This window comes from Aplysia californica, unplaced genomic scaffold (genome assembly GCF_000002075.1).
Source record: "Aplysia californica isolate F4 #8 unplaced genomic scaffold, AplCal3.0 scaffold00109, whole genome shotgun sequence".
Classification (NCBI taxonomy): domain Eukaryota; kingdom Metazoa; phylum Mollusca; class Gastropoda; order Aplysiida; family Aplysiidae; genus Aplysia; species Aplysia californica.
Window position 1 is genome coordinate 481,507 of NW_004797379.1, and position 12,004 is coordinate 493,510.

The 12,004-nt window shown below is 40.1% G+C and overlaps 1 protein-coding gene across 1 annotated transcript; it reads left to right on the forward strand.

The window, feature by feature from the left end:
- Positions 1-1,135: 1,135 nt before the first annotated feature.
- On the forward strand, positions 1,136-5,363 carry LOC101862935 (the record flags this gene model as incomplete). The annotated part of the gene is given in 4 exon segments (XM_013080979.1): positions 1,136-1,204; positions 1,556-1,724; positions 4,439-4,553; positions 5,237-5,363. Coding segments are annotated over 4 exon segments (480 nt in total), but the record flags the coding sequence as incomplete, so codon positions are not given.
- Between the last annotated feature and the right edge of the window lie 6,641 nt (positions 5,364-12,004).

Consider the following 12,004-nt stretch of genomic DNA (forward strand, 5'->3'; position numbering starts at 1 on the left):
TTATCATTATTTTTAATATTACTATTGTTATTATTGTTATTATTATTATTATTATTATTATTATTATTATTATTATTTACAGTATTTACATTATTTACATTATAAAACACTGTGAAAGACGGACACCAAAGACGGACACCAAAGACGGACACCAAAGACGGACACCAAAGACGGCCACTTTCTTCCTCTACAATGCATGCGCGTCTTAGACAATGTCGACTGTAATGTTAACATGGATTTGGCCTGCAGGGAGTTGATATTGCGTAATAACAAAACTATCAGGTCTTGAACATTAAAACCCACAGTTTTCATCCCAAATAGAAACAACAGATCTTATATTTTACCTCATGAAATTCCCCACGAGTGACATAATCTCTAGTGTCAGTTTTAGTCCCACTTTTGAAAAAGAGGAAATCACAAGTGTCAGTTTTAGTCCCACTTTTGAAAAAGATGAAATCACAAGTGTCAGTTTTAGTCCCACTTTTGAAAAAGATGAAATCACAAGTGTCAATTTTAGTCCCACTTTTGAAAAAGATGAAATAACACTATTAGGACCTGCGAGTAAAGCGTCAATCTCCGAAAGGATTGAACCAAACGGGAAATTCGTGTAAAGTGCCTTTCCCATGGACACGACGTCAGACCGAGCTGGGGCTCGAACCCCCAAACCCTCAATCTCATGATTACGGGTCCTGCAGCCTGGCCACTGGGCTACCGACGCCAATCACTTTTAACAGTTTGCATATTTCAACCGATTTTACCAAAGATTTCCCTGCTTTGGCCCGGGAGAAATTTCGAATTGCTTAACCCTGCCCACGACTTGGATACGCTTGCCCTTGTCAGACCTAAGTGTGTTGATGGGCGCGTAAAACATATTATGCAAATGGGCCCCCACTTAACTCAGTTTGTGTGATGTTGTATTACGGAGAAGAAGACCCTGTTTCGATTCCCAGATTGAGCGTTCTTCAATTTGGGTTGTATACTGAAATTTCAAGGCTCTCAATCCATTTGGCTCGGTCCTGGCGGAGACGACGATCAATTCAGAGAGGTTATAGGGGCGTTAAACCCATACACTTTTTTATAGCTCCAAAGAAGGAATTCCTTTTTGTGAGTGTGGATTGTTCCGGGTGTTTTTCAGATCAAGAAGATGAACAGGAAACTGGATATTTTAACTAATGAAGTCCGAAAGCTGAAGGAAGAATCCCCAGTAAGTATCTCTGAGCAGTGTTATCGACCGTGCATTCCCTGCTTGCTGAATAAGTATACCTCTATGTATTTGTGTGTGTGTGTGTGTGTGTGTGTGTGTGTGTGTGTGTGTGTGTGTGTTTCTTAAGGAGTGTGTGTCTGTATTTGTGCGTGTACATAAAAAGCGTGTGAAAAAACACCCCCAAAATCAGAATCCCAATTTTCACGAAAAACAAACGATTAAGGCGATAAAACTGCAAAGTTTCCAAGCCTTATCATATTATTTCAAAATTTTCACCAAAATAAAAAAAATAAAAAAATAAAAATAATAAAAGCCAACAGTTTCTGGTTATTCCTTCATTCTCATTTTCAGAACGAGGGCGACATATTCGCTGAGTACCCATTCCCCGTGACTCTTCTGTCTGCGCGGCGGGAAGTGACAGAGGAGGGCGTGGTGTACACTGTCAGATATGCCACGGACAGGAGGGTACGGGAAAAAGTAGTATGGGAAGTTGACGATGACGATGACGACTTCTCAAGGGGTGAGTGACAACTGCAGGTTACACAACTCCTATTGTGTAGCGTCAAGGTGATATGAGGTGCTCGTCAAATCAAAAACTTGGGCATTTTTTATGTTGTTTTTTTTGTGGTTTTTTGTTGTTGTTGTTGTGGGGGGCGCTTAGCGCCTTTTATGTTCGTTTAGAATACATAATACTCCTTGGAATTTATTATTTAAAACAAAACGTTGATCAAAGGCACTAAAATGTAATTAAGAAGTTTCTAAGAAGACTACAGCCTATACAAGTCACAAACTGCGCTAACTTTATATCTGACACCAGGCGATCTGACCTCTTCCAATCGAAAATATCTTGACGTCTTTTCAAGAAGGATAAATGGGGAGGGGGGTATCAAAAACATACAGAATACAGGTTTTAAGATTATACTAATAACTTCATACATTCAAAAGTTGCCGAGCGCCTGATTTCACTGCGTCGTGACACAAATATTATACGAACAAATAATGCAGATCATACAGTTTGTATGCTTGCACGCTTGCTTGATTGCTCGCTTGCTTGACTGCTTACTTATTTACTTATGCCCACCCTTTACAACCAGGTACACACAGCAGAGACCTCTGTCAGATATGCCACGGACAGGGGGGTACTGTTGTGGCTAGTCGATGTCACGCTTGTCTGTCCTTTGCCACTTCCTCTAAACAGGGCCGTGCTACTGACTGAAGTGTCTTGAGGCCTTTCCCAAAGGAGTGATGTTCTTATGCACAGTAGAATTGTAAATGGTCTGATTTATCAGTGTCATAGTCATACTCATGCTGTGCCTGAACAACATAGTGAAAACTGCTGCTTTTTCTTTCCTCATCCGTACTATCGTCATTTCCTCTACTTCTTCTGTATGTTTGCCACTCTAGTGAAATGTTACTTTTGGGGTGCCTTGATAGTCGAAGCAGACGTTGTGCTGTTGTGGCTAGAGAGGTGAACAGAGTACGCCTGATTTGTCGTTTGGACTTCTCTGTGGACATCCACCCCTCATATGACCTTATGCAGTTGCGAGCGTTGTAAAACCTTACCAAATCTAAACTAAACTAACCTTGGTACATCCAGGTCATAGATGATGCCTAATTTCTGATTTTGTTTCTGTAATTTCCAGTCCACCCTTTCTTCTTTGTTCATCTGGTCTTCAGCATCAAGTCTCACAGGGCAATCTTATCTTTTGCATTCTCAGAAACATGTCCTAATTATCTCCTTCCTCTGCTTTTTATTGTCATGTTGAAATTTTTTTTATCATAGCACTTTTTCAACACTTCTGAAATCTCTGAACCATACATCAGTACCGCAAAAACATGTTTATAATACTTCAAAGTTAGTCTTCAGTGAGATAATCGTTGAATTCCAGATGGTTTTTTACTTCACAAAAGCGAACCATGCTTTTTAAAGGTTTTGATGGACGTCGGCAACACAATCTCCGGTTGTTGAGATAATACAGACACGGCACTTACTTTTATGATACCCTGCTGGAGACTCTCCCTGAAGATTGCATGACATTATATAATATTATCTGAATAAGTACTGCAGCGTACACATCACCATACTGTGGTAAAAAATTCGTGGCGCAACTTATTGTCAAATAGTTCCCTAACTATCGAACATTAAGTCTCCAGATTTTGCTCATTGACTTGTATCAATTTGTCTTAACAGATTGCTGATTAGCTGTATTCTAGAAAATCTGTTAATGAATAAATACCAATTAAAGATCCCAGAGGGTGGTTTCTGCAGATTTTAAAATGATTACAGTTGGGACAATATCGCTTTTAATGGAAAGTCTGTCATTATTTTTATTCGCGACGTAATCTTTATGGCACGCCTGTTTTGAGAATTATTAGTGCAAAACAAGTGCTCACTTTAAAATCAATTTCTTGAAACAAGTTTTGCCACTATAAAGCGTCATCGGTGAGCTGTGACGTAGGATGAGTATGCAAACATTAAATGTGTGTAAGAAGCGGGAAGTACTGTGAACAATCCCATTTTCAGCGTGACGGAGATTCATAGTATTTTATATAAATGTATGATGTATGAGGAAAGAGTGTTGTTTTATTTTTGTTGTGAGAAAAATATGATTAAGTTAAGACTATAGAAATAAACTGCTGTGCAAAGTATGGATGACAGTGATTCACCCGTGAAAGAGATATATATTTGATGATAAGTTGCGCCACGAAATTTTGACCGCACTGTAGATATTTATTATCGGAATAAGCGCTGTGGGGTTTGCACCAAAGATTGTTTCTTTATACACCATTAATTAATTATTTGTATTGAAACTGCAGTCCACACATCAATAAATATTTGATTGTTCGGATCAGTTAAATATACCTTATATATGCTCGTAAAATTTCAGAAATTCTACCGAAGTCTGTAATGTAGTGGTTTGGCGCTTCGCTGTCGCACGCAGGAAAACTGAGGGCGACTCCCAAGTGGGGAGAAACTATAATCGAGTATCTTTCTGCTGGGGTATTGCATCCCTCTCAACCAAGGACCTTACAGCACATGGACGCTTCCTCACTCTATAAATATAACTTTCTTGCTCTCAACCTAGGTTGACCCTGACATGCAGGGTAAGGAGCCCCTCCCCCCCTCCCCCCCAATTTTTTTTTTTTTTATGTTTTTAATTTTAAAATCCTCAATGATCTAAACTGTGTCATACATAAAAATCTTTGGTTTGGGTTTTTTGTTTGTTTTTTCAGAAATCATTAGCAACTCGATCCCAGTGTACAACCGCGGGTTCCAGGAGACGAAATTCCTGACCAGAAATGGAACCCATTCCTATGTTAGCCTGTACATTTCAACTGAGACAAGCTGGTAGTAATCTTTTGTCTGTCTGTCTGTCTGTCTGTCTGTCTGTCTGTCTGTCTGTCTGTCTGTCTGTCTGTCTGTCTGTCTGTCTGTCCATCTATGTCTCTCTGTGTCCCTTTCTCTATCTCATTATCTCCCTTCTCTCGTTCCTCCTGTCTGTCTTTCTCTCGCTTCCTCTTCCCCATCCTTCTCCCCCTCCCCCCCCCCAACTTCTTACCTACCTTTTTTTAACCTTATATAATTTACGACATAAATATTGAAAGACCATTACATTCTATCTATCTTACGTCTGTTAAAAATATTTTACCTGTGTCTGTGGTATAAACGTTAGGCTCTCCGTCGACAACCAAAGAGCACCTGAGCTCAATACCCGTTTGAAGGAATTTTTATCGGGTATCTCGCTCTTTCTGCTAGAATTAAATGCTGTATTCCTGTCAGTGGGGGTTGGCTTTTACAAGCAGGGTCGTAAGCCCCTCTCCTAATATTTTGTCTAAATTGTGTCAGTGGGGATGCAAAAAATACCTGAACACCTACATAATATACACGTATATAAATAGATCTACAGTTAGTAGTATAGGGTTTTACGGCGCTCGCAACTGCAAAAGGTCATATGAGCGCAGCATAGATCTATATACAAATAATATGTATATTTTTATGTATATATTTTTTTTTGTTCTCCGTTTTTGCAGGTTAAGCATCACATTGGAAAATAACGGTCAAGGAAATCTAACGACCAGAATCGAAACTCCAAAAATGATCGTTGAACCGACAAGTCGTGACCTCTCCTACGAAGTAGGAGAAAACGCAACATTTACGGTATGCTTCTGTCTTTTGCCAAGTTAATTTTCTGTATGTATATTCATCTGTTTTCCTCTTAGTCTTTCTGTGCCTCGGTCTCTTCGTCAGTTTGCCAGTCTGTCTGTCCGTCTATCTGTTTGTATATCTGTCTCTCTCTCTCTCTTCTACCTCTCTCTCTCTCCTTCTCTCTCTCTATCTCTCTCTCCTTCTCTCTCTCTCTCTTCTACCTCTCTCTCTCCTTCTCTCTCTCTATCTCTCTCTCTCTCCTTCTCTCTCTCTCTCTCTCTTCTACCTCTCTCTCTCCTTCTCTCTCTCTCTCTCTCTCTCTCTCTCTCTCTCTCTCTCTCTCTCTCTCTGCCTCCGTCTGTTGATCAGCCCGTTCTGTATATCTGTCTATCTCTCTGTCTTTCTGTCTGTCCATCTGTATGTCTGTCTTTCTGTTTGTCGGTTTGATCTACAAGCGTGCCTCTTTGTATTCTTTTGGTTCTTATTATGTTTACACATGTTTATGCTACATTGCTTCGATTAAAGCATTTGAGTTAGCCATAACCGGACTCTTCGGTATAAAGCTTAGGTACTTTGCTGTCACACGCAAGAGAACCGAGTTCGATTTTCGAGTGGGGAGAAATTGTTGTCGAGAATGTCGCTCTTTCTGCTGCTTCCAAAATGATTTGAATTAAATTGTGTTGACGGGGACGTAAAACACATGGGTTTTTTTTATTCTAAGAGTTGAATAGATTTGGGTTTTATAAAATAATGTTAAAGTGCAATAAAAGATACTACTTTGGCTTTGTTCACTCTTCCAGTATTGAGCAACCCTCAGGAGTCCTTTTGTGATTGTGTCACAACGCGGTGGAATAAGGCTCTCGTCAGTGTGTGGGCATAAAGAGCTATTGGTATTATCTAAGAAGAATTTTAAGAATTACTACGTTCACATTTCTGAAAACTACGTACTGAGCAGATAGAACTTAGTAATTCTAGAGTAGCGAATTTGGCAGTAATGGACCAGCCCAATGGTGCACATGCTTTGCAACGAAGGTTTTATAGAATGCGAAGATGGGCAGCCACTACAGTGTACTCTCTTGGATCATCATCAGCAATGCCTTTCTCAACCTACATCAGGGTATAGGATACCAACAGACCTTTTCCATCTCTTTATCGGGTATTAGTTCTCTCCTAAAAAATTACAGCGTTCTATCTGTTCAGTACCTAGTTTTAATAAATTTGACGTAAAAAAATTTAAGTTTCACAACAACTCAAGCTTGTTCGAAGGCAAATCTTTGAATAGCTTGATAACGAGCCCAAATAATCACACGGTTTTGATAGATTTGACAGAACATTCATTGGTTTCTGACTTCATGGTACTTATAATTCAAAAAGGACTAAAATGTCAGAAGGAACTTTGTTTACATTTTTTTTAATGGAAAAAAATAAACTACACTTTTATTGATCCCAGAAGGGCAATTTGGTTTACAATGGCAGACAGACAGACAGACAGACAGACAGACAGACAGACAGACAGACAGACAGACAGATATAATTATGAATACATACATACGTACATAAATACATGCACAAATACACACATAAATACACAACATTACACCAGTGCAGAACAATCTACAACCATGCCATTGCCAGTCGCCACTGTGCAGCGCCCTGTATCTTGAGCTGGGGTTGTCGTGTCTTGCTTAAGGACACAATGACCACACATCTAAACCCCGTGTCACCGACACTTTCTTGACATTACTTGAGTCTGAACTCACTACTCACTTAGCCACTGGAGCCCCCTAAGGTAGCAAGTTGTCTATTGTTGGGTCACACTCCCCGTCCTCCCCCTGCCCATAATTTGGTCCTTATGGCGTAGGGCCCATAGTACGCACGCTTCGCAATGAAGCTCTCGCAGAGTGCCAAGCTGGACGGCCATGTCGAGAGTGCGCAATCTAGGGTATTAAATATAAATCGGTGGCTACTACAAATGATGGTCAGGGTAGATGACTTAATAATAATAATAATAATAATAATAATAATAATAATAATAATAATAATAATAATAATAATAGTAATGATAATAATAATAATAACAATAATAATAATGATGATGATGATGATGATGATGATGATGATGATGATGATGATGATGATGATGATGATGATGATGATGATGATGATACTACTACTACTACTACTACTACTACTAATAATAATAATGATAATAACCACAACAATAAAAATGATAATAATGATAATAGTAATAATGATAATAATGATAATAATAATAATGATAATAATAATAATGATAATAATAGTAATAATGATAATAATGATAATAATAATAATAATAACAATAATGATAATAATAATAATAATGATGATGATGATGATGATGATGATGATGATGATGATGATGATGATGATGATGATGATGATGATGATACTACTACTACTACTACTACTACTACTACTACTACTACTACTACTACTACTACTACTACTACTACTACTACTAATAATAATAATATAATAATAATAACCACAACAATAATAATGATAATAATGATAATAGTAATAATAATAATAATAATAATAATAATAATAATAATAATAATAATAATAATAATAATAATAATAAAAATAATAAAAATCATCATCATCATTATCATCATCATCATAATAATAATAATAATAATAATAATAATAATAATAATAATAATAATAATAATAATAATAATAATAATAATAATAATATTATTGATGATGCTGATGATGATGATTATGATGATAATGATCATAATAATATTATAATAATAAATAATAATAATAATAATAATAATAACAATTATAATTATGATAACTACTACTACTACTACTACTACTACTACTGCTGCTGCTACTACCTCTACCAATACACCGAAAAACGAAGGTGTTGAGCTAGCACGTTCCACCAGGAGTTAGGCCTACGTGACAAATAATATAAGTAATTTTATTTTTTTAAATGTTACATGACAGAGACATATCTGTCATACATTATCACGAGATCAGCTTGGTCGTTTTCTCTTCTTTATCTCATGAACTTAAGTGTGACGTAAAGTACATAACAACACCACAGAACAACAAGTTGGTTTTGAGGGTATTCGCCACACACCTCACCCCCTCCCCCCCCCCCCCCCCCAAAAAAAAAGCACAGACGTCTTATGGGATCATTGGTAGCGTGCGGGTAGACGCACTCAACTTCCGGCACGTGGCGTGAGTTGTCTGCGGTGAACTGCCTCTAAAGGTTGCTCTCGCCCATCGGTGTTCCTAACGGTAGGCTTTAGTTCCCGCAACACCGGAGGGCGGCCGCGTCGTGCTGGTTGCTGTAGATGGACAGGTTGGGTAGGGTCTACCCGTGCAGGCTTGGGGCGGTCTACTGAGATGCGTTCTGTGCGGCCTCCGATGTCCAGAAGGAAGGTCTTTTCTCCTGAGGCGAGCACCATGTAAGGACCTGTGTATGGTCTTTGAAGTGAACCTTTCACGGTATCTGTGAGAATGTAAACATACTTCGCTGTTAACAAAGATGGTAGGAAGTAAGTGACTGAGTCACTGTGGTGGATAGCCGGTATAGGCCTAGTGAACTCGGTCAGTGGCTCGCCATAGAACAGTTCTGCTGATGAATATCCCAGGTCATCCTTGGGAGCGGTTCGTAGCTCAAGGAAGTTCTTCTACCAAGCTGTTACCAGTGAGTCTGGCCTTCAAGGCCGTCTTACGTGAGTGATGGAACCGTTCTATCATTCCATTTGCTTGGGGAGGAAAAGCCGCTGTTCTAGGTAATCGGAGTCCAGGGCGTTTCGCCACGTTAGTCCAAATTGTAGAAGTGAATTGAGATCCGCGGACCGATGATATATCGACAGGAACACCAAAACGGGAGATCCAGCCTCCTATGAGAGCGTTAACACATTCGTTGTTGTTATGTTTGGCATAGGGATCGCCTCTGGCCATCGTGTGTTACGGTCAATAATGGTCAAAAGATACCGTTGACCACAGAACTGGGGAAGTGGACCCACCATGTCAATATTGATGTGTGAAAACCGTTTGTCGGGTACTCTAGATGTCTCTAGGGGAGCATGGGTGTGTTTCTGGAATTTTGATGTCTTGCATTCGTGACACTGTTTCACCCAACCACTAACCTGACGTTGTAGGCCATGCCATATAAACTGTTCTGTGGTGAGCTTGACAGTAGCCTTAACCCATGGGTGTGCAAGGTTGTGTACAGACTCAAACACCTGGCGTCTGAACTCTGGAGCAGCAATGGGCCGAGCTCTGCCAGTCAAAATGTCGGAAAGAACTTCGGGACTGTCGTCGATCAAGTTAGTTTTCACCACTTTTAAGCCTGTGAATTCTGTAGTGTACGCCTGTATACTTGCACTTGACTGCTGGGCTGCTGCTGAAGCTGTATAATCAATACCCAGTGGGACTGCATTAGTGGTGGTTACAGCACGTGAGAGATAATCGGCAACAACGTTTTTCTTCCCAGATATGTGCCTGGTGTCAGTGATGGTTTTTGAGATAGCAGATAGCTGCCTTTGCTGCCGGGCTGACCGAAAGTCTGTAGTTTTCGACTTTGCAGAGACCAAGTTTGTGATCGGTGTAGATAACGAACTGCCTACCTTCTACCGTGTACCGGAAATGGTGTATTGCAAGGTTGACACCTAAAAGCTCTCTATCAAAGGTGCTGTATTTCATTTCCCGCTTACGTAGTTGCCGGCTGAAAAAAGGCAAGAGGCTCCCAACGATCATTCTTGTATTGCTCGAGGACAGCACCGACTGTCACATCAGATGCATCACAAGTGAGAGCGATTGGGTAGTCTGCGCACGGATGAACCAGAATGGGTGCGTTTGCCAAGGCTTGCTTACCCAAAAGGAATGCCTGGTTCATTTCATCGGTCCAACTTAGAGCTTGACGAGGTTTGGCTGTTTTCAGAGAGTGGTAAAATGGGTGCAAAATCGCAGCGTTGTTGGGAATGAAACGGAGGTAAAAATACAGTACACCCAGAAACTCGTGCTGCGCTTTGACTGTACTTGGCTTGGGAAACTCCTTAATGGCATCAACCCTAGAAGACATAGGTGTTGAACCTGACGTAGAAACCCAATGTCCTAAAAAATCAAGTGCTGCAACGCAAAAAAGACATTTTTCAAGCTTAATCACCAATATGTGCTGTCGCAACCGCTTTAAGAGTTCAAGATACTCGTAAGGAATCTTGCGGAATCTATTGCTTGATGGTTCTATGAGGGCCAAATCTGGGTCAGTTAAAATGGAATTGACCGAGCAAGAGATATACGAAAAGGTTTCTACCTCAATTAGACGATGCCCTCGAACATCAACTAATAAATTCTGCTGCCGGAGGAAATCCGCCCCCAGTAAAGGTCGCTTGACATTGGTTGATATCAAACGTGCTTTAAACACACCGTCAATGAAATGAAGAGGAATATTTTTGGATCCATAGGTCGCTATGGTTGTTCCGTTGGATGCTTGCAAGGGTTGTCCTGTCGCACCCGACGTTCTTTCAGTACATGACGCTGGTATCGCGGAGACTTGGGCACCTGTGTCTATCAAGCATCAAGAAACGCTGTTTAGACTTAATTAATGTCCGTGACAAACAGCTGAGTTGCTTTACAATCTGTTGTAGGTGTCGTAACACTTGTTATTGAGCAACATTGCGGACCAACAGTCAGATCTTCTACTTCTACTTCTACTGCTGGCCCGCTCTCCCGTTTCCAAGATGTTTTTGTGTTGGAAATTCATAAAATACTTGCATGGACTGCTGTAGCTCTGCAAAAAGCATCAGCTTCGGGCAAGTCAGAAACAGTGTCAGTAGGTCGCACCGACTGTATAGACTTTCCAATTTGGCGAAAGGGAGTTGTACAGGTTATCCGCTTCTTTCGCCAATGCGCGGTAATCTGTTGTGGTGGGAGTTCACCAGAGGAGCTCTAATAGGTTCTGACAGCAGCTGTAAAAAAAAATGTGGCGAAAAAGAAAACACGGTTTGTGTTCTCCCAACAAAGCTAGCATCTTTCCCATCATCTCACAGGAATTGTTATCGCCCAGTTCTTTTATGCTCAGTAAGGCTGCTGCCTTTTCTTCCTCTGATAAACTATAGGCCTCTACTAAAAGGAAAGTCTTGAGTGTGTCGTACTTTTGACTTGAAGGAGGTGAAGAAATTATGGATGGGGATCTCGCTGTTGTTGCTGCATCAAGCGCAGCTACGACGTAATAGTACTTTGTCTCGTCAGTTGTGATCCCACCCAAAGCAAATCGGGCCTCTGTTTGTGCGAACCACGCCGAAGGACATGTCCAGAACGTAGGAAGTTTTTGAGTGCTTCTGTTTCGATTGACGCGATTTTGACAAACGGATCGCCCTTGCTAGATCCTAGGTTATGCTAAATTAAATCTAGATTCTAGATCTCTAGACAAGTTTTCCGTAGATCATGTTTGGGTCACCAATGTAGCATGACAGAGACATATCTTTTATACATTATCACGAGATCAGCTTGGACATTAAAATTGTCTCTTCTTTATCTCATGAACTCAAGTGTTACGTAATACACATAACAACATAACAGGATAATGAGTTTGTTTTGAGGGTAGATTCTAGTCGCCACAATAATAATAATAATAATAA